The sequence below is a fragment of the Elephas maximus genome, chromosome 12, assembly GCF_024166365.1.
Source record: "Elephas maximus indicus isolate mEleMax1 chromosome 12, mEleMax1 primary haplotype, whole genome shotgun sequence".
Taxonomy (NCBI): domain Eukaryota; kingdom Metazoa; phylum Chordata; class Mammalia; order Proboscidea; family Elephantidae; genus Elephas; species Elephas maximus.
The window spans coordinates 98585938-98609750 of NC_064830.1; the positions used below are offsets into that span (position 1 = coordinate 98585938).

General features: G+C 38.8%; 1 protein-coding gene across 5 annotated transcripts in view; it reads left to right on the forward strand.

Annotated features, from left to right (window-relative positions):
• SDK1 (sidekick cell adhesion molecule 1) overlaps nt 1-23813 on the forward strand; it is a 1136389-nt gene that overhangs the window by 866239 nt on the left and 246337 nt on the right. For all 5 annotated transcript variants that reach the window (XM_049902716.1, XM_049902719.1, XM_049902717.1 and 2 more), the window contains 2 exons: nt 19907-20022; nt 22186-22378. In XM_049902716.1, coding sequence (XP_049758673.1) covers nt 19907-20022; nt 22186-22378 — 309 coding nt within the window. The remainder of the gene's footprint in view (nt 1-19906; nt 20023-22185; nt 22379-23813) is intronic.

Below are 23813 nucleotides of genomic sequence, written 5' to 3' on the forward strand. Positions count from 1 at the left end.
AGAGATGGAAAAGACCTATACAAAGAAAACTACAAGACACTACTACAAGAAACCAAAAGAGACTTACATAAGTGGAGAAACATATCTTGCTCACGGATAGGAAGACTCAACATTGTGAAGATGTCTCTTCTACCTAAAGCAATCTACAAATACAATGCAATCCTGATCCTAATTCCAGTGACATTTTTTAATGAGATGAAGAAACAAATCAGCAACTCCAGATAGAAAGGGAAGAGACCCTGGATAAGTAAAGCATTACTGAAGAACAAAGTGGGAGGCCTCACACTATCTGATTTTAGAACCTATTATACTGCCACAGTAGTGAAAACAGCCTGGTACTGGTACAACAACAGATACATAGACCAGTGGAACAGAATTGAGAATCTAGACATAAATTCATCCACCTATGAGGAGCTGATATTTGACAAAGGCCCAAAGTCTGTTAATTGGGGAAAATATAGTCTCTTTAACAAATGGTGCTGGCATAACTGGATATCCATCTGCAAAAAAAATGAAACAAGACCCATACCATACATCATGCACAAAAACTAACTCAAAATGGATGAAAGACCTAGATATAAAATCTAAAACGATAAAGATTATGGAAGAAAAAATAGGGACAATGCTGGGATCCCTAATATATGGTATAAACAGAATACCGAATATTATTAACAATGCACAAACACCAGAAAAGAAACTAGATAACTGGGAGCCCCTAAAAATCAAATACTTATGCTCATCCAAAGACTTCACCAAAAGAGTAAAAAGACAACCTACAGACTGGAAAAAATTTTTTGGCTACAACAAATCCGATCAGCATTTCATCTCTAAAATCTACAAGATACTGCAAAACCTCAACAAAAAGACAACCCAATTAAAAAATGGGCAAAGGATATGAACAGGCACTTCACCAGAGAAGACATTCAGGTGGCTAACAGGTACATGAGGAAATGCTCATGATCATTAGCCTTTAGAGAAATGCAGATCAAAACTACAGTGAGATACCATGTCACACCAACAAGGCTAGCATTAATCCAAACTACTAAATGTTGAAGAGGTTGTAGAAAGACTGGAACACTTATATACTGCTGTTGGGAATATAAAATGGTACAACCACTTTAGAAATCAATTTGGTGCTTCCTTAAAAACCTAGAAATAGAACTGCCATACCATCCAGCAATCTCATTCCTTGCAATATATCCTAGAGCAATAGAACTCTCACAGGAATAGATATATGCACACCCATTTTCATTGCAGCGGTGTTCGCAATAGCAAAAAGAAGAAAACAACCTAGGTGCCCATCAGTGGATGAATGGATAAACAAATTATGGTATATTGACGCAATAGAATACTACACAATGATAAAGAACAATGATGAATCCTCGAAACATCTCATAACATGGAGGAATCTGGAAGGCATTATGCTGAGTGAAATTAGCTGCCAAGAGGACAAATATTGTATGAGACCACTGTTATAAGAACTCAGGAAAAGGTTTAAACGCAGAAGAAAACATTCTTTGAAGGTTATGAGGGTGGGGAGGGAGGGGGAGGAGTATTCACTAGGTAGGAGTTAAGAATTATTTTAGGTGATGGGAAGGACAACACACAATACAGGGGAACCTTGCACAACTGGACTAAACCAAAAGCTAAGAAGCTTCCTAAATATAACCAAACACTTCAAGGGACAGAGTAGCAGGGACGGTGGTCCGGGGACCATGGTTTCAGGGGACATCTAGGTCAATTGGCATAACAAAGTTCATTAAGAAAATGTTCTGCATCCCACTGGTGAGTGGTGTCTGGGGTCTTAAAAGCTAGCGAGGGTCCATCTAAGATGCATCAATTGGTCCTAACCTACCTGGAGCAAAGGAGAATGAAAAATACCAAAGATATAAGAAAAATATGAGTCCAAGAGACAGAAAGGGCCACGTAAAGCAGAGACTCCATCAGCCCGAGAGCAGAAGAACTAGATGGTGCCTGGTTACCACCAATGACCACTCTGACAGCGAACACAACAGAGAGTCCCTGATGGAGTGGGAGAAAAGTAAGGTGCAGAACTCAAATTCTAGTAAAAAGACCAGACTTAATGGTCTGACTGAGACTGGAGGAACCCCAGAAGAAACGGCTCCCAGAATCTCTGTTAGTGCAGAACTAAAACCATGCCCGAAGCCAACTCTTCAGACTAAAATTAGACTGGACTATAAGACATAAAATGATACTGGTAAAGATGTACTTTTTTGCTCAAGATACATGAGACTAAATGGTCACCTCCTGCCTGGAGGCAAGATGAAAAGGCAGAAGGGAACAGGAGCTGGTCGAATGGACATGGGAAATACAGGATGGAGAGGAGGAGCATGCTGTCAAGTTGTAGGGAGGGCAACCGTGAACTCCTTCTTATACTTAAAGGTTTCACTCAAGAACTCTGTCCTCCCTGGGACCTTCTTTAAGGAAATCCATGTTGGCCTTCATTGTAGCACTTATTATATAGAATTGTAAATGTCTGCTTCCCCCACTAGACTCTGAGCTCTTTGAAGAAGGGATCTTAAACCTAGATTCATTACAGAAACACAAAGATAGGATCTGGCTTATAGCAGTAGGCACCTATGCACGTACACACACATACATGAATACATATACATAAACATATATACATACTATGATCAGAGATAAAATTGGCTTCTCTGTATGTAAATAAAAATTTGGAGCTAAGTTAAGAAGTCTTCCAGTAAATTATAATAACATTTATAAATTGAGCTAGAAAGTTTTACTGTATCATCATTAGTTTATAGCTTTATATCAGTGTTTCCAGGGAGGAAAGGAAAAGGAAAGTTTACTAGCTAATTACAATATTGCTCATAGTAGGCAACTAATAGATTGTACTAAAAAAAAAGAGGACTAAGGATCTATATAAACATATTAGTGTGTTTATATATATATATACACACACACATATATACACACACACACACACACACACACACATAATAATGTTGTTGTATGCTGTCGAGTCGATTCCAACTCATAGTGACCCTATAGGACAGAGTAGAATTGCCCCTTAAGGTTTCCAAGGATGTAGTCTTTACGGGAGCAGATCTCCAGGTCTTCACTTCTCTCAGGCAGCTGGTGGGTTCGAACTGCCAAACACTTAACCATTGTACTCTCAGGGCTCCGGTACATAATAACATATATATATAATCTATGTGTGTGTATATATATCTATATACACACACACATAATATGTATATACATAATAATATGTATGTATATAATACATAATAATATACATTATGTATGTATATATATTGTGTGTGTATATATACACACATACATAATATATATCTATACACACATGTATATAATATATTGAGATGTTATATATTGCAGTATAACATATTAATTATATATTATATTAGTATATATTATATAGTGTATATAAGTATATATACTACTGATTATTAATATATTGCTAGTAAAAAAATTTTAATATTAATTTTAATATATTATGTTGATTAATAATAACATATGAACATTAAAATAAAAATACAAACTTTCCTCAATGCCAAAATATGTATCAAAACTGAGAGCAAATAGATTACATAGTGAAGCATATATATAAAAATATATATATATCTCCATACCCATTGTCGTCGAGTCAATTCCAGTTCATAATGGGCCTATTGGACAAAGTAGAACTGCCCCATAGAGTTTCCGATGCTGTAATCTTTACAGGAGCAGATCAGGACATCTTTCTCCCATGAAGTAGCTGATGGATTCAAACCGCCAACCTTTTGGTTAGTAGCTGAGTACTTTAACCACTGCACCAGTAGGGCTCCTTATATATATCCATAAGCATATGTATATGTATATATACACACACACAGAGTGAAAGAACTAAGCCAAACTTAATTGCATCAATAAATGTAATCAACTTAATTCACCTATAAAAGTAAAAATATTTTCAAAATTGGCTAACAAAGCAAAATCTGGCTCTATGAGCTACAGTTTACAATGGAGAAATCACGATTATCACTTATACACCTAGGATGCAACTTTGTCGAAGCAGACACCATAGGAGATGCAAAGAAAAAAGAAAGACTAATGAAAGGAGTCTCTAACACACCTCTCTTGATACATGCCAGGTGAAGAAGACACAAAGTAAAATCAGTAAAAGTCTAGAATACCTAAACAGCATAATAAGTAAGTAAGGATCATAGATATGTGCCCAACTCTGAACCTTGGGGTAGAGAATGGCCTTCTTTACAAGGATACAGGGAACTTTGATGAAATTTTATCATATCTTAGGCCACAAAAAACAAACAAAAAACCCTCAAACAAATCCAAAGAATGTAAAGATCGCATCCAAGAAGAAAGTTACATCTAATCTTACTTTATAGCTATTGGAACGAAAATGCTAAAAATTATTAAAATTCAACAGCACATTAAAAAAATAATAGATCATGTCCAAATGGGGTTTACTCCCAGAAAGCAGATTTGACATTTGCCCATATTTAATATCCCTCCATAGTAGAGACATATAATAAAATAAGAATTTGTACATATTTCCTCAAAGTGGTAAACTGTATGTACCTGAACCCAAAAATCAGTTTTCTCCACTTATTAGATAGGGGAACACTATAGGCTTTCCTGCTAAAGGAGGAACAGTAAGGCTGCCCACACATTAGCCAAAGCAGTAGTCAGGAGGTAACTATCAGAGGCATAAGGCCTGAAAAGGAAGTGGGTAAACTATTTTTGATTTATCTATTTGCAGATAAGACTGAAACCATTGATGTTAACCCGTTGGTTGCTGTCAAGTCTATTCTGATTTATAGCGACCCTATAGGACAGAGTAGAACCACTCCATAGAGTATCCAAGGAGCGCCTGGTGGATTCGAACTGTCGACCTTTTGATTAGCAGCCATAGCACTTAACCACTAAGCCACCAGGGTTTCCCTCAGATAAGACATGAGATCTGGAAAATCCAAAAGAACCAATGAAACAGCTACTATAAACATAAGACAGTTTAGCAAACTAGCAAGGTATAAAATCAGTATATAAAAGCCAAGGCATTTTATAAGTGCAGATAAAACATAGCTAGAAATTACAGCCAGAGAAAAGATCCCATTTAGCATAGCAGGCTCACATAAAATAGAATAGAAAGAAATAGAACAGAAAAAAATGGAATGGAATGGAATTTTAAAAGAACAAAAGGAAACCAGAGGTTAAACTGTAATAGCCAAAACCTATGGAGGAAATTCTTAACATTCCTGAAATTCCTAAAAGTAAACTTGAACAAATGAATAGAAATACCACATTCTTGAATAAGGAAACTCAACTGCACAATGATGTCAGTGTTCCCTGTGTTAACTTACAAATGTCATATGATTTCTATAAAAATACTACCTTTTTTTTTTTTTTCCCGTCTGGAGCTAGGAAAGTTAATTTAGAGTTTATTTGTAAGAGCAAAGAAGTGAGCATAGCCAGGAAGACCCTGACAGACAAAACAATGAGGGAGGGCTGGTCCTTTAGGTACTAAAATGTATTATAAAGCTGTACAGTTAAAACAGTATGGAATTGCTTCATGGATAGACCAATTAATCAGAATAGAATGGAAAATGGACCCACTCACATATGGCAATTTTGCATAAGATAAAGGTGGCATCTCCAATCTGTGAATAAAGATGGATTTTTTTGATAAACACTATTTGAATAAGTAGATGTATATGTGGAAAAACATAAAACTGGATCCATTCCTCATACCATATACAAGGTATATTTCAATAAAAAAAAAAAATGAAACCATACAAGTACTAGAAGAAAATATTAGTGAATTCTCTATAATCTGGAAGTAGGAAAAACTTCTCTGTGACTCAAAATCTAGAAGCAATAAATTAGAAGATAAGTTTGATTACTTAAATACGTATATATACACACATGTATATGGAGCCCTGGTAGTGCAGTGGCAAAGAACTCAGGCTCCTAACCAAAAGGTAGGCAGTGTGAATTCACCAGCCTCTCCTTAGACCCTCTGGGGCAGTTCTACTCTGTCCTGTAGGGTCACTATGACTTGGAATAGACTCGGCAACAATGTTTTGTTTTTTTATTTAAATATATGTGTGTGTGTGTATGTATGTGTGTGTGTGTGTGTGTGTGTGTGTGTGTGAAGCCCTGGTGGTTCAGTGGTTAAGAGCTCGGCTGCTAACCAAAAAGTCAGCAGTTTGAATCCACGAGCCACTCTTTGGAAAACCTGTGGGGCAGTTCTACTCTGTCCTATAGGGTCGGTATGAGTCAGAATCGTCTTGACAGCAACAGGTTATGTATGTGTGTGTGTATATACATATATCTCCATGTATATATGCATGTATATATGTATACATATATATTGTATATGCAAAAAATATATGATGAGCGAAGGAAGAAAAGACAATTGGCAAATTGTGGGAAATATTTGTAACTTTTATCCCAAATGGTTAATATCTCTACATTAAAAAAAAAAAAAAAAACTGCCATTGAATTGATTCTGACTCATAGCGACCCTGTAGGACAAGAGTAGAACTACCCCATAGGGTTTCCAAGGAGGGGCTGATGAATTCAAACTGTCAACCTTTTGGTTAGCAGCTGAACTTTTAACCTCTGTGCCACCAGGGCTCCATCACTTTATTAAGGGCTTCTAAAATAGAGAAGAAAAAGTCCAACAACCAAAAGAAAAATGGAGAAGAAATATGAAAAGAGAACTAACAGAAGACATTTAGTGGCCCAATTAAAAAAAAAAAAAATTTTTTTTTTTTTTAACCACGTGAAAAGATGCTCAACGTTGCTCATAATAAGAGAAATACAAAGTAAAGTTACATAGAGACACTATTTGTCATCTATCAGTTTGGCCAAAATTCAAAAGTTTGACAATACAGTTTATGATGAGGCTCTGGGGAAACAGGCATTCTCATTCATTGCCAGTGGGAATGCAACATGATAAAACCTCTTATTAATTCAATCAAAAAATCAATGGATGCCAAAATTAGTAGGAGAAAGTTTGATGAGGAAAATAATATTACATAGTCTCAGAGTACTTCCTCACAAAATATGTATTAATTACAAAGGAAAAAAATAACTTTAGAGAAAGCTGGCAGCTAGTGATTAAAATTAACATCAGAAATGGTGTGACAAATAAAAATCATGTACCAACAGATAGAATGCAAAGGTGATGAGAAGGCCATCACCTCACTGATATCCCTGCCTAAGATGCTTAGCCTGAATCTAATCAAGCAGAAACATCAGCCACACTCAAACTGAAGGGAATACTATAATAAACTGACCTGTAATGTTCCCAAATGTCCAGGTCATGAAGCCAAGGAAGAACTAAGGAGCTGTCCCAGATTGGAGACTAAAGAGACATGATAACTAAATACAACAAATGATCTGGATTGGATCTTATTGCTACAAAAAAACATTATTGGGAAAATAGGAGAGACTGTAGATTAGATAGCAATAATGTATCCGTGTTAGTCTCCTGATTTTGATGGCTCTATTGTAGTTTGGTGGGTAAATGTCCTCATTTGTAGGAATTACATACTACAGTATTTGGGATGATAGGGATCGTGTTGGTAGTTTACTCTCAAATGTGTTTTTTTTTTTTATCTTTGTACTATTTCAAATCCTCTATAAATTTGAAATATTTCAAAATGAAAATATCTTTAGCATTTTAAAACATTTCTAATTATTTTTCATTTAAAAGAAACAGTGATACAACCACTAATGGAGGAGGATTTAGTAGTAATTAGCTAAATTAACAATACCCTTTGACACACCAAGAGGAGCCTTGGTAACAAAATGGTTAAGCGCTTGGCTGCTAACCAAAGTATCAGTGGTTCAAACCCACCAGCGACTCCGTGGGAGAAAGATGTGGCAGTCTGCTTCTGTAAAGATTACAGCCTTGGAAACCCTATGGGGAAGTTCTGCTCTGACCTGTAGGATCATTGTGTGTTGGAATTGAATCAACAGCAATGGGTTTGATATTTTAGTTTTTTTTTTTTTTTGACACACAAATTCTACATCGACAGTCTATTCCATAGATAATGTTGTTGTTGCTTGTTGCTCTTGACTTGGCCCCAACTCATGGTGACCATATGCACAATGGAATAAAACACTGCCTGGTCCTGTGCCATCCCCATGATCAGTTGTGGACTGGACCATTGTCATCCGTAGGATTTTCTTTGGCTGGTTTTCAGAAATAGATTCACCAGCACTTTTTCTCCCTAGTCCATCACAGTCTGGAAGCTCCACTGAAACCTGTTTAGCATAACAGCAATATGCAAGCCTCTACTGAGAGACGGGTGGTAGCAGAACACAGGAATCTGCCAATATGTCGGTCAGTTAAGGACCGTGGAATAAACCAATGCGTCCGCCCAGTGGAGTATATATAGCTATAAGGAAGAATGCGGAATATTCCTCTAGCAATAGCTATCGGAAAAGGGAGGTAGACTTCCCAGAATACGCTTTGTAGAACTGACTTTGGAACCTTGTAAATATATGTCACCTATTCATAAAACCAAGTTAAATTTAAAACATTAAACAAATAAATACTTCAAAACTGAAGGTAAAATGAAGCAAATGAACACAACCATCTCCTGAGTTGGTGGCAGAGCCCTACAGAAAGTAGCTATTTCACGTGACTTTAAAACAGTGCTTTGCACATTCCATTAGGGTAAACTCTAAGGACAAAAAGAACTTCCCTCCACCCCCAAGCCCAAAAGGTCTTAAACTATTTTCATCAGTCATGGTGTTGGTGGTAGTGAAAGTTCTGTTTTGTAAGACAATTTTATGAGTATTGTGGAATAAAGTAAATATGTTGATGTTATTGGGAACTGAGATTTTCAGTAAAGGTGAAACCCTAAGTTTGAATTGGGAGTATGATGATTTTATCTTTAAAAAAAAAAAAAACGATTTTCTTTAAGAAGACCTAGAAATCAGAACCAACCCAGTAGCACTGAGCTTCGCACTAACCACTAAAATCAACCAGCTGTCTTGGATAAATGGATGATTCCAGCCCTGGAGCAGGTATATCTTGTCATTCCAAAAACCAAAGAAGCTATCAAAGACTAATGAGAGCTTGCCAAAAAGACTCAGGTGCCAATTGACGAGGCACTCACTAGTTAAAGATGAGGAAATTTGAAAATCAATAATAACTGCAATGGATTAAAACACTTCAAGTATGTTTCAGTCCATGGTCACCTTTGGAGGATGCGAGGGAAACTATTAAATACTGAATATGTATAAAACTTCTAAGTAAAAAATCTTTTCAAGAATTTTAGTGAAACAGTTGAGCTTGCATCGATGAACAGAACTTTTTTAATGACTGGTTTTATGCTTGAAATGGCTCCATTCAGATTCCATCAAGGCTTTTAACAATATCCTCTCCAAATCTTTGAAAGCCACCATTGACAAGAAAGTGTTTCCAAAAGTAGGTGGTCACCAATGCCAGAAGATTCTTTATTGCTTTTTCTTCAGTCGAGAAATTTCTTTCTTGCCATTAACCAGAATTCAGATAATTCAATCTCTTTAAATTGTACTTTAAGGGCACAATGTTTCTTTAGGTTAACAGCTCTTTCTTTTATTTCTTTGACAAATGTAATTCTGAAAGTTGTTTTTGTGATGATGTGAATGGAATCCAACCCAATAAAATGTTTGGATTCCATACCAAATATAATGGAAGCCAACCAAATGTTTTGCATATCAAGTATTTCAAATTGATGGGCATTTCTGTAAGCCTACACAGACATCGCTCTTAATAAAAAGGTCTTAGTAATTCTTCTTTCGGGTTCAAAGACTGATTCCTTTAGAATTGGAAAATTGATTACCTGTTATTGGTGAATAATTTTTAACTCCATAACAAAGTTGGATTTTTGCTTTGAATTCATGCATCTTCCACATACATGTTGATATCCTTTTACAGGGTCCTTGTAGTTATCTCTGCATTCATTCAGGTGCTCAAAAATGTCAGTTAAGTAAGCTACGTTTGATGCCGATAACCACCCTTCAGCATGTCTTCAGAGTAACAACCATTTGCCAAAAATAACAATAATGATAATAGTAATTTTTTGTTCAGCTCACAAACTCTTGCAAAACTCTTCCCTTGGATAGCAAATACGCTTCAATTTGAGAACAGTCAAAAGCAGAATTCTGATTCCATTTCTAACACGAAGCCAAAACCACGTAGGACTGTGTTGTCTTGGATTTTATTAGATTTACCATTTTGATAAACATCATTTAATGAGGAATTCCATCTATAGGCCACCTTTTTATATATGAGACCTCTGTGAATAAAACAATGCATTCCTTGAATCTCTGACTTTTCAGATTAAACTCTTGCTATAAAACCTTTACACCTTCCTGTCAGCACTGGTATACAAAACTTATAAATTTGTTCTCTTAATAGTTTACTTGAGGACAACAGTGGCTCAGTAGTAGGATTCTTGCCTCCCGTGCAGAAGACTCAGATTCAATTCCCCGCCGTCGCACCTCATGTGCCGCCGCCACCTGTCTGTCGGTGGAGGCTTGCATGTTGTAATGATGCTGAATAGGTTTCAGCAGAGCTTCCAATCTATGATGAACTAGCAAGAGAGGCCTGGTGGTCTACTCCTGAAAATCAGCCCGTGAATCCCTATGGATCACAGTGGTCTGAGCCTATTGTGTTTGAGTCAAGGGCCAACTGGATGATAGCTAACAACAGTGGCTTACTTATTCCAAACTATTCCTTTGGCTTTGACACTTTCATTCCTGGTGGATTGTATTATATGTAGTGAATTCCGTTGCTCCCTGATCTAATCAGTTTTGCACAACTGTGCACCCATCCACCATGCTGGAAAACCACTTGCTGAAGGGCCACAACTGTGACCTTCACAGGGAATTCTCCACAGCCAAGGGAACATTGCCCCCCAGGCTGTCCTCCATTTGGGGCTGTCCTCCATTTGGACATGCCTCCATTTGGACATGCCTCCATTTGGGACAACTTGAAAGAACAGCACTGTTCCAGAGCGCCCTGTAGGACCAACTGAGGCCTCAGTTGCAGCCACGTTGTGGGCAGCTTCTCTGCCTGCCCTGTCCCGGCCTCCTCAGGTCTTACAGGTGTGTCTGCTGGAACCAGTAAAGCTTATGTCTGCATCCCTCCGTCGCCACAGTCTGCTTCCAGGAAACCAGCCTAAGACAGGAATACGTCTGTAACATAAATACGCCTGTCTTTTGGGGAATTCAACCTAATGCTATCTACCAAATGCAGTTACTAACACCAGCACTCATCAATCTACGATGAAAACTCCTTTGATTTCATCATCTTCTGGACCGAGTTTGTCTCTGGGTCACTTGGCAGACCATTTGTACATCTTCTAACAGTCTTACTTAAAAGTGGCAACCGTCCTGTTGCTTCACTGGGCCCGAACAAATCGCCGACGGTTTCTGTGCAGCCTGGCAAATGAGGGATGGAGCGATTGCAGAAGGGATTTTGGTTTTGGTGTTAGCGATTCAACACAGGGCATTACCACTGGCTTCCTGTACTCCACGTGAGACAATTGTAAGTAAACAAAACCACGAATACCTGTGTTTCTTATTTTGCACCTGCAGACAAGCTTACAAGTTCCAGTCCTTTTCTGTGTAAGATGGATGCTTCAGGGAAAGGCGCTGGCATAATTCACCTGGCTTTGTCTGATTCCTGTTCCATCAAACAAGACATTTAGGCTGAAAGAGAGAAAGACTGTGGGAACACACGAACCTGAATTTGAAACTACACTCATCATATTTCCTGAGTAGAAAATGATTTTACTATTCTAACTTGGTTTACCTGATGACTTCCCTTTAATCCAGAAGTTGTTCATTATGGTGAGAGGCTACATCTCTATAAATATATAACAGTATTAATAATATTGACATAAAGAATTTAATAAACATTTATTGATTTAAATAGAAAGTCCATAAAGTGCACTGTAGGCCTTAATAATGAAGGAGCCCTGGTGATTCAGTGGTTAAGCACTTGGCTACTAACTGAAAGGTCAGCAGTTCGAACCCACTTCAACCACTTCTTGGAAAGAAGATGTGGCAGTCAGCTTACATAAAGATTGCAGACTTAGAAACCCTGTGGTGCATTCCTACTCTTCCCTATAGGGTCCTTCTCATGCATTGAATTGTTTGCTCCAAAAATACGTGTAAACTTAGTTAGGCCGTGATTCCCAGTATTGTGTGGTTGTCCTCCATTTTGTGACTTTCCTATGTGTTACAAATCATAACCTCTGCCTGTGGTTAAAGAGGATTAGGGTGGAATGTAACACCCATGCTGAGGTCACATCCCTGATCCGATGTAAAGGGAGTTTCCCAGGGGTGTGGCCTGCAAGAGAGAAAAGGAAAGGGAAGCAAGCAGAGAGTTGGGGACCTCATACCACCAAGAAAGAAGCACTGGGAGCAGAGCACGTCCTTTGGACCTGGGGTTCCTGCACGGAGAAGCTGCTAGACCAGGGGAATATTGATGAGAAGGACCTTCCTCCAGAGCTGACAGAGAGAGAAAGGCTTACCCTGGAGCTGACGCCCTGAATTCGAACTTCTAGCCTACTGGACTATGAAAAAATAAACTTCTCTTTGTTAAAGCCATCCACTTGTGGTATTTCTGTTATAGCAGCACTAGATGACTAAGACAGTCCTTAAGAGTCAGAATCTACTCGATCACAATGGATTTGGGGTTTTTTGTTTGTTTGTTTATTTCTTTTCACTTAGATAATTTAAGGAGCTCTGATGTGCAGTGGTTAAGTACTTGGCTACTAACGGAAAGGGCTGGAATTCCAACCCACCAGCCACTCCCCCAGAGAAAGATGTTACAAACTACTCCTATAAAGGTTACAGCCTTGGAAACCCTATGGGACAGTTCTACTCTATCCTACAGGGTCGCTGTGAGCCGAAATCAACTCAACAGCACACAACACCAACAGGCCCTAATGGCTTCAGAAACGGACTTTTCAAAAAATTTGTTATATACATTATTAAAAATGTTTATAAATAAATCAGGTCAAAAATTAAAAAAAAAAAAAAAGCATACAGTCAGCAAAATAGACCATATGGACACATTTGGGTTTTTTTTAATTAATTAAAATTCTGAAAAACACATGACATGTAAATATTAATAATGTAATCTCTGATCCAAAATATTCATGATTCATTTTGAAATTCCATCAAGAATCAAATCTTGCTGAATTTACGTCAGTTTTTTTTTAGCCAGGAAGGAGGGGAGGGAGACACAAAGAAGTATAAAAATGGTTTTCGTTTTATTGGAAAACACCCATTGTTGTTGTTGTCTAAGATGTCTTTGAGTGGGTTTCTTCTCATAGTGACCCTATGTACAACAGAATGAAACACTGCCTGGTCCTGCACCATCCTCACAATCGTTGCTATGTTTGAGCCCCTTGTTGTAGCCACTGTGTCAGTCCATCTCCTTGAGGGTCTTCCTCTTTTTCACTGACCCTCTACTTTACCAAGCATGATGTCCTTCGCCAGGGACCAGTCCCTCCTGATAACATGTCCAAAATAGGTGAGATGAAGTCTCGACCATCCTCGCTTCCAAGAAGCATTCTGGCAGTACTTCTTCCAAACCAGATTTGTTCGTTGTTTTGGCAGTCCATGGTACATTCAGTATTCTTCACCAACACTGTAATTCAAAGACATCAATTCTTCTTTGGTCTTTGTTTTTCATTGTCCAGCTTTTGCATGCATATGAAAAGAGGCACCTGAAAATACCATGGCAGCAGGTTTGCCCGATGCAATGAGTCCCTTGATTTCTTGACTGCTTCTTCCATGGGCGTTGATTGTGGATCTATGTAAAATGAAACCCTTGACAGCTTCAGTCTTTTCTTCATTTATCATGATGTTGATTATTGGTCCAGTTGTGAGGATTTTTCTTTTCTTTTTGTTGAGGTGTAATCCGTACTGAAGTCTGTAGTCTTTGATCTTCATCAGTAAGTACTTTAAGTCTTCTTTACTTTTGGCAAGCAAGGGGAACACCTAATACCAAATAATAATCGTAACCTCAATCATATATGACATCTGTATATGACTAGTTGAAAATGAGTGTGAAAATGCTAGCAAATTAACTGAAAGAAAAATCAAGTACTTTACCCCTACACATTGAACAAAAAAATTCGCTGGTGATAAGCAACTTGAAATAAGGTCAAACTTAGCTCATGGGACGGGTCAGAGTAAGTGTTGGAAAGGGCAGATCCTCCCAAGTGCATAATAATTACTGAACTTAGAATGTTTGCAGAAGGGTCCATTTGTATGATTTGTAAATCTAATTTCAACAGTTGTAAGTTTTTGAGTGATTGGAAACAACTGTTTGTTGTTGTTGTTGTTAGCTACGCTCAAGTTGGCCCTGACTCATGGCAGCCCCATGCACAATGGAACCAAGTGCTGCCTGGTCATGCACCATCCCTATGATCTGGTGGAGATTGGACTATTGTGCTTCATAGGGTTTTCGCTGGCTGATTTTCATGAGTAAGTTGCCAGGCTTTGCTTCCTAGGCCACTGAAACCTGTTCAGCATCACAGCGACACACAAGCCTCCACTGACAGACAGGTGGTGGCCGTGCATGAGGTGTATTGGCTGGAAATCAAACCCAGGTCTCCTGCACTGAAGACGGGAATTCTACCACTGAAGGGTTCACCGCTATGAAAAACTGACCAACATCAGTATTTCCTGGCTTATACGAAACCCACTGAGGCACATGGATGGGGGCATCCTGCCTGGCCCTGTCTGCTCCTTGCCCCTCCAAGAAGTCTCCTCTTCAGATGCGAGACACAGCCATTGTTTATCCTGGTTGGAAACATCCCCATAACCAGCAACACCCGGCTCTCCTGGATTTTTTTTTTTTTCTCAGCTAACCATGTTGTGCATGTCCCATGTGTTCTGGTGCTTCATGAAACTGCTCCTCGCCCTTTGCTGTGAGAAGGGAGACAGTGTTGGATAGGTCTCAGCTGTGTCAAATTTTAAGACCGATATCTACTCGGGTCAGTGCTGGCAGAATTTTCTAGTAAAAACGGATTTCTTCTGAGGAATGGAAACCAGAAAAGAGCATAGCACCTGTTACTTCAGCAGACTGCTTCAAGACCTGCAGTTTGGGGCAGGAAAGGATAACACTTTAAGTGCTAATTATCTGGGGAGAAAAACGTCCCCTGGGGCCTTATTCTGAGGCAGCAGGATACCACAGCTCCAACTCAGAACCTGTGTGAATACTGCTGAAACCAAACTCAGAACACATTTGGGCCTTTCCTTCTCTGCACTGTAATTGTATCTTAGAGACTAGGCCCCTGCATTCTCCTTCAGAAGGGGCTGGGAGATGTAACCCTCAATAATTAAGATCTCCCCAGCTATAACCACTCTTTTTTGGGGGGGGAAACATTGTCAAGAAGGATTTACTAGCAGTAGGCCTTTTTCTCACTAGAGAGAATTTTTAATCCCATTGTCCACGAATTGTGAGTCACTTCTGATGACAGTAATTAGGAAGAAGAGGAAGCGGGAGACTAGGAATAGAAGAGGGCTGAGAAGAATTGGTGTTTTTTTTTTAATAAAGGCCAGGGTTGGTGAGAGAGAGGCCCTGGGGACTTTGTGGCTTCCTTTTGTGACTTTTGGGATGGAGGATGTGTGCAAAAGGGTCGGACTACAGACTGAAATTGTGTGATCTCCTATAATAAGAGGGGAGGGGGAACTGCCTTCTTAGCTTTGTCAGCTGGGATGAGTGCAAGTTGGCCAGAGACTTTCATACATTGCTGCTGTTCGTTTCTCTGAGACCACAGTAGAAGGACCAGAACCAGGAAAGAGCACACTCTCAACATGAATACCATGTTGCCGCAAAGCAAAGCAAGGGTACAGATGTCCTCTTAAAACTGCAGGAAAGGGAGATAGTGCCAAGTCTTTGAGAAAGGAATGGGCATTAAGAAAATTACTGCTGATTTAAAACATGCAAAATTCAATTGTTTTTTAGTATATGATGGGTGTGGTCTTGTTTTAGAAAATTTAACAACATTTGATGAGAAATATTATAGAATTCCAAGGTCAGTAAATGGGACTCATGGAACCCCAGAACTAAGAACTAAGAAGGAGATTCATTCCTCAATCCTTGATAATGTGGTTTTTAAGAGAAAAAAAAAAAAATCCAGACATTTTTTAGTCTTCCCAATTGCTCTTGGTATTTTTTTTTTATTTCCTCTTCCTTTTCTTTCCTTCTCCCGTTTCTCACCTTTTTCTTTCTTCCTTTTGGTAGATAATGCTCTGGTTATCTATCACTGCATAGCCAACTACCCCAAAACTTCGAGGTCTAAAACAACAACCATTTTATTACTTCATACTTTGATACTTTCCATATACCCATGATTTTGTGGGTCAGGAATCTGAGCAGGGCTTGGGTGGGTGATTTCTTATGCCACAAGGTATCAATCACTCAGGTGGCAGATGGGCAGATCTGGTGATGGGGGTGGTGGTGATGGCTTCATTCACACATTGATAACCTCGGCAGAGAGACTCTCGGGCTCGGCTTACCTAGACTGTCAGTGGCTCGCCTGCACATGGCCTCTCCAGCATGGTAGTCCAGGGTTGTTGGACTTCTTATGTGGTAGCTCAGGGCTCCCAGAAGAAAGGGCACAAGAAATAAAAAGTAGAAGCCACTAATTTAGTAGGAATTGCCTAAGTCGTATTTGATTAGTGTTTGTATGGTATATTTTTTCCATTCTTTGACTTTTAAGCTCTTTATGTTTTCATGTTTTAAGTAGAATTCTTTTAGGCACCAAATAGTTGGGCCTTGCTTCTTCATCCAACCCACAATCACTGTCTTTTATTAATATGTTTAAACCATTTACACTTAATGTTAATTATTGGTACAATGGGATTAAAATCTATCATCTTGTTAGTTGTTTTCTATCTGTACCATCTCTTTTTTCCTTCTTTTTTGCCTTCTTGCCTTTGGATTAATTGAGTATTCTTATGATTACATCATTTTCTCCACTTTGCCTTATTATTTATAGCTCTTTTTCAAATTTGTTTAGTATTGTTCTGGAGTTTAAAATATGCATCATTACTTAATTACAACTTACCTTAAAAAACACTAGACATATAATTTAAGAACCTTATAGCAGTAGACTTCCAATTCTTCTCTGTAATCTTTTGTACTATTTTGGTTGTTCATCCATTTTAATCTTACAGATGCTATACACTCACAATAAATCGTTACTATTTAGACAATTATCTTTGAGAGTGAATCAAAATAAGGAAAAAAATATATTACCTTCATTTTAACCATTGTGGAGATCCTCATTTCTTTGTGTAGGTCCAAGTGTCTGGTGTCTGTCTGGTATCACATTTGTTCTGCCTGAAGAACTTCCTTAAACATTTCTTGCAGCGCAGGTCTTCTGATAATGAATTCTGTCAACTTCTGTCTGTCTGAAATGTATTTACTTTTCTTCCATGCTTAAAAGATATTTTCACTGATACTGAGTTCTGGGAGGACAGATTTTTCTATCAGCACTCTAATTGTTACTCTCTTACTTTCTGACTTGCCTAGTTTCTGGTGAGAAGGATAGTGTAATTCTATTTGTTCCTCTGTATGTTTTTTTGTTTTTTTAAAATAGTAATTTGAGTCTTTGTTTTCTTGTTCTTTCTGTTTGCTTATTTTTTGGTGCAAATATATACAGCATAGCCCACTGTGTCTGTAGCTACCCAACGTTCTATAGTCACATGCAAGTCCACACTGAACCCTTAGCAATTCATTATGAATTTTAGCTGAATTCTTCTTACTCAGTTGTATGGTTGCCATTGTCTCATGTGACCATATCCTTACTGCTTGGTGGCGCCCGTCTTTTGTTAGATTTCAGGCTACTTCTTTTTCCCTCTGACCTCTGTGATCTCTGATGGGTTCAGGAAAAGTTATGATTTTGTAGTTTATTCAGCTTTTTATTCAGTAGATAGGATGTTCATTTCAACTTTCTATATCCTACCCAGTAGGCCAAGCCCTGTGGCCATTTTTAATCCACAAATTCTAGATGGGTAGAAAGTGGCAATTAGGACAAGTGACCTACGGAGAGAGGAACTAAAGGGCACCACAGCCATAGTCAACAGCAGATAAGAAAAGAAAGCACGATGTGAATAGTAGGCTTGAAGGGTTTAGATGAATTTTAAGTTTTTATTTTAACCTCTGCTTGTGAGATGGACTTTTGAGGAAGAGAACCGTGTTTCACTGCCAGTAGACCCTTGTCTTTGTTTCTCAACCCTGAGCCAAAGTATCCTTTGGGCTTCTGTGCCTCACTATTGAAGCAAACTCCCAAAGAGCCAGACATGACTTTCCTTTTCACCCTGCAGAGAGTTTAATGGTACTGCCAGTGGGCTAGTCCCCTCTTTATATACCACTGGAGTTATCATTCTTAAAAAGCTACCCAAGTGACATCACTGCCTTTTTTAAAAAACTTCTGGTTTCCAATTGCCTACCATGTACATTTTCAACCACCCGTATTTGTCATAGTGGGCCATCTCCAAGGTGTCCTGTCCATCTCGTTAGCCACCCTTCTTCCTCCATATATGCTCATCATTTTCTCTCCATTTGCCAGGCTTTCTTAATCCTATGCCTTTGGTTACTCTGTATTCCCAGCTGCGAATGCCTTTCTCAAGTCCTTTTCCCCTTCAAAGATCTACTCTTTCTTCTAGACCTTGTCCAAATGTGTCTCGATTGGAAGCCTTCCATCCCTTCTTATGGCTGAATCAGTTGCTCTACCCTGTGTGTTTACTGCTTTATAGAGTGATTTGCCTATTTACAATTCCATGAGCATCTCCCCTACAATGTGAATTCCTTGAAAGCAGGATGTTTTGCAAGTATGTAATAGAGCTTAGATAGATAGATAAAGTTGATGCTGACTCACTGGTGACCTTCTGTACAACAGAACGAAATGCTGCCTGGTCCTACGTCATCCTCACAATCGCCAGCATGTTTGAGTCCATCATTGTGGCCATTGTGCTAACTCATCTCACCAAGGACTTCCCTCACCCTCTACTTCACCAAACATGATGTCCTTCTCCAACAATTAATCCCTCCTGATGACATGGTCAAAGTCAGCAAATCACAGCTTGCTCTGTTGTGATCCATAGGGTTTTTTCATTGGCTGATTTTTGAAGTCAGTCGCCAGGCCTTTCTTTCTACTGTGGCTTAGTCTTGAAGCTCCACTGAAACCTGTCCAAAATGGGTGACCCTGCTGGAATTTTAAATACTGGTGGCATAGCTTCCAGCATCACAGCAACATGCAAGCCACCACAGTACAACAAACCAACAGACAGGGTAGTAGAAGAAATGTATAACCTTTAGAAAATTCAAAAGTGTTTGCCCCTAGTGACAGACAAATAGAAATTTCACCCTCAAACAGATAAAAAACGTGACCATGGTCAATAATACACAAGGGAAGGAGGTGATAGTTTTTTGTTTTGTTTGTTTTTCTTGTTATGGCTAATTTAGCTTGGAACATAATGGTATATAATGGGGGGGGGGGGTTCTAGGTGAAAGCTTGCCTTGCTTTCAAATAGAGGGTAATTGAAAAAAGAAATCAGAGAAAGTTTTTATTTGCTTTCAATCTCAGATCCATAGAAAAGGCTCACTTGTGGAAGGAGAAGATGATCCAGGCCTCTTTTCTGCTCACATGTTAAAGAATTTTCCAACAGAAAATGAGAAATAACCCAATTCTCTTTCTTTGTAATGCCACTACTGGCTTCCAGAAACATTCGTCACACTTGCTCCCAATGCTGTAATTGTCTGTGAATCGTGAGTGGCAGCTAAGGGCTTCTTTTTCTTTTCTCCTCTCTACTGTGCCTCCTGCCATTTGTTTTGCCGTCTTCCACCATGATTCCCTTGGAACAGTGCCCACCGCACCCCCCCAGAACGTGCAGACCGAAGCGGTGAACTCCACGACTGTGCGGTTCCTGTGGAACCCTCCACCTCAGCAGTTCATCAATGGCATCAACCAGGGATACAAGGTACATGGCCTTGGTCTACAGCCTCTTAGGGTGACTGTCTGGGTATATCATGGATCTTGTGATATAAAAGGGAAGACCACCCATTGTAGAGCGTCTTGACCCTGTCAGGTTCATTATATATTCAAGGTCTTATCAGCTCTATGGGCTCGGAAACACATATTATTAGTTATCAAAAGGGTGGTTCACACAGAAGAGATTGATTTCCTAAGAGAAAGACCATTAATTTCAAAGTAACCAGTGGGAGACATAGGTCAGTTGATTGGAGTCATCATTTGTACAAACCACTGCTTCCTGGAGGGAACCTTCTCAGAAGAGCTCAGACTTAGAGTCAAGAGGACTGGATCCACTCGAATAATGTTTGCATCAATTTGGAGTATTTATTTCTTTCCCCTCCCTACTGTATGGAGATTTCTGATTGAAGAACTGAGCCAGTTGATTCAGAATTCCTAAACCAGTTGCTGTATGGCAACCCCATGTGTGTCAGAGTAGACTGTGCGCCACAGGGTTTTCAATGGCTGATGTTTTGGAAGTAGATCAACAGGCTTTGCTTACAAGGTACCTCTGGGTGAACTCAAACCTCCAACCTTTTGGTTAGGAGCCAAATATGTTTACCATTTATACCAACAAGGGACTCCTCAGAGTGCTTACCTGGACTGAATGAAAGACACAGATATCCTTTTTTTCTTTGCTACCAGAATGTATTACCTTCACAGATGTACTTGGATGGAGTTTCCAAGAGTATATTTTATCATACTTCTGAGCTCAATTTTTTCTGGTTACATTTCGGAGCCTACCTGAATTCTACCTACAGCATATTTACAAATCTTCCTTAATGGCAGGTAAATTCTGGGAAGATCTGTATGGAGAATGAATGCCATCCAGTTTGCTTACACAACTGGTAGTTTCAGATCCAAAGGGTATTATTTCCCTAGATGTGTGGGTTCATTTTTTTTCCATTTGGATTCAACTTACTAAAACACTTGTTTTTCACTAGAAAGGAAGAAGAATCTAGAAATTTGCCCTGCCTTTTCTTTTTCCCCAGAGGTAGATAAAGTCAGAAGCTTTTTTTGAAAGAAAATCATACTGATCCACCAACATGGTTTTGCCTTTTTGACTCTCCTGTCAACTCTCATTGGCAGGAGTGGAGCGCTCATTGGATGGCTTAGTTGCCGGTTTGATCTATATTAACAAGATTTTGTCCTGCAGCATGTCAACTTTCAGATCAAATTAATCCTGGTAATATTTTGTGTCAAAGGAATTTAGTCACACACATACATAATGTTGCCAGAATATTAAAACAACATTCCTTAGAATATGTAGATATATTTTATTTCTTAAAAACGATAGCCAATCTCCTAAAATGTTTTTGAGAACACAAATGTGGTATAAATTATAAATAATTCAGACTGTTCCCATTGAATCAGGAGCTTCTCCTTGAGTCAGAATAGATGCCTATGTGGGAAAAATATTTGTATTTATGTTTCATTGCACTAGTTCAGTTGAATAACAGATGGTACTGTATTTATTCCTTACCATTAAAAAATGTATATGCTCTGAAACATGCTTAAGTAAAGAGAAGGTGAAAGTTTGAGGGGTTGTCCATTATCCCAAAATGAGTTAAAGTAGACGTTTTATTTACATATACATGTATAAAATACATAAAAAAAATTTATAGATCATAATCTGTGAGATACTTCTCAAGCTTAACATTTTAGTCAGATTTTGAGCTGAAGGAATTCTGGACTTTCTTAACTACGATTTTGCGTGCTTTGCAGACATATACATTCCAGAATAAAATTCTGATAGAGAGCTGAGAGTGCAGAAATGTAATTAATAGTAAAGAATGTCTGCCTTGAGCATTGCACTCTTTTAAGATCTATCTTTCTGGGATCCAGCTGACAACAGCAATTCAAAAGAGTAGATAGGAAACTGAGGGGGCGGTGAGTTTATGTTAATGAAGGAGGAACAACTCAGAAAAAAAGGGTGAGAACAGTTGTACAACTTGAAGACTGTAATCAATGTCACAGAACTGTATGTGCAGAAATTGTTGAATTGCTATATGTTCTGCTGGGTATATTTTCAAGAACAACAACAAAAAATAAATTATTTTTTTAAAAAATTAAGTAATTAAAAAGTTCTCTTTTTCACCCTGTTCCATCCCAGCTTCTAGCCTGGCCAGTGGACGTCCCTGAGGCTGTCACCCTTGTCACCATTGCTCCAGATTTCCATGGCGTCCACCATGGGTACATCACCAACCTGAAGAAGTTTACCGCGTACTTCACATCTGTTCTGTGTTTTACCACTCCAGGGGACGGGCCTCCAAGTACGCCTCAGCTCATCTGGACTCATGAGGACAGTGAGTATCCACTTGTCCTTTCTCTCATCAGCAGCCCATTGGCCATAAGCCAGTCACAGAGAGGTATGGACCCCTGAGATGGCCAGCATTGGGCCAGGCAGAGATGGACCATTAGAAAGCTCCGTATTCTCAAGGTGCTTATAATCTGCTTGCTCAGGGAGATAGGAGTAATGCCTAACAGAGGGTGATACCTGGAATATGGCAGGAGGCCTTGGCTATAAGAAGTAGCTCTGGGAACAGGAGGTGGAGATTTCAGTCTCAACTGTGTTGTCAGTCATATGTTCTTTCTTTCTTTTTTTTATAGTTGAAAGTATACACAGCAAAACATATACCAATTTAGCAGTTTCTACATATTTCTATATTCTTTGAGTTGTGCAACCATTCTCATCCTCTTTCTGTGAGTTGTTCCTCTCCCATTAACATGAACTCACTACGCGCTAAGCTTCCTATCTAATCTCTCGAGCTGCTATTGTCAATTTGATCCCATATAGATAGTTCTTCAAAAAAGCATGATGTTTGAAGTAGGCATTCTTTATTAAATAAGCTAAAATATTGTTTGGTTTAAAGACAGTCATATATTCTTGTTGTACTTTCTTCACGCGCATTTCAATTTCTACTCCATTCACCTCCTTCTTTAATTACTGTTTGTCTCCCAACCCTCCCCCAACCCTTCCCAGGAATATTTCACTGGAATCTTTCTGAGCCCCTTGACCTCCCACTGTCTCCATCTGGTCACTTCAAACCAGCTCCTTCTGTACTCTCAGGTCAGCTGACTCATATGGAAACCATTATCTAATGAAGTTATCCTGAGAAAATAATCACAGGAGTGCTCTGAGTTTTGTATACAAGGAGATTCACCGAGTTATTTGTAATTAAAAAAAAGGAAAACAGTCAAATGTTCCAAAGGGGGAGTATTGAAGAAATTATGGAATGACAATTGATAACTATTTTGTGGCTCTTAAAATTTAATTTTGAAGATCAAAATTTTTGAGGGAAAATGGGCATGATATAATGGCAAATGAAATTAGTAGGATACAAAATTATATGAGATCTAAACTTTATAATATACATTTCCATAAAATTATGTGAGCTAAGAAAAGATGTCAGAATATGTCACAATTTAGGTAGTTATCGCCGTGTGGTATAATTGTTGTTAATTGGTAGGTGCTGCTGAGTTTATTTTGATTCATGGCGACCCCGTGTGACAGAGTAGAACTGCCCCATAGGGTTTTCTTGGCTGTAACCTTTATGGAAGCAGGTCACCACATCTTTCTTCTGTGGAGCTGCTGAGTGAGTTGGAACCACCAACCTTTTAGTTAGCAGCTGAGCGCTTAACCATTGTACCACCAGCGCTCCTTGTGGTGCGATTATGGCTTTTTTTTTTATGTTGTCATTGTAACTTTCTGTATTTTCTAATTTATACAGTGAGTATATA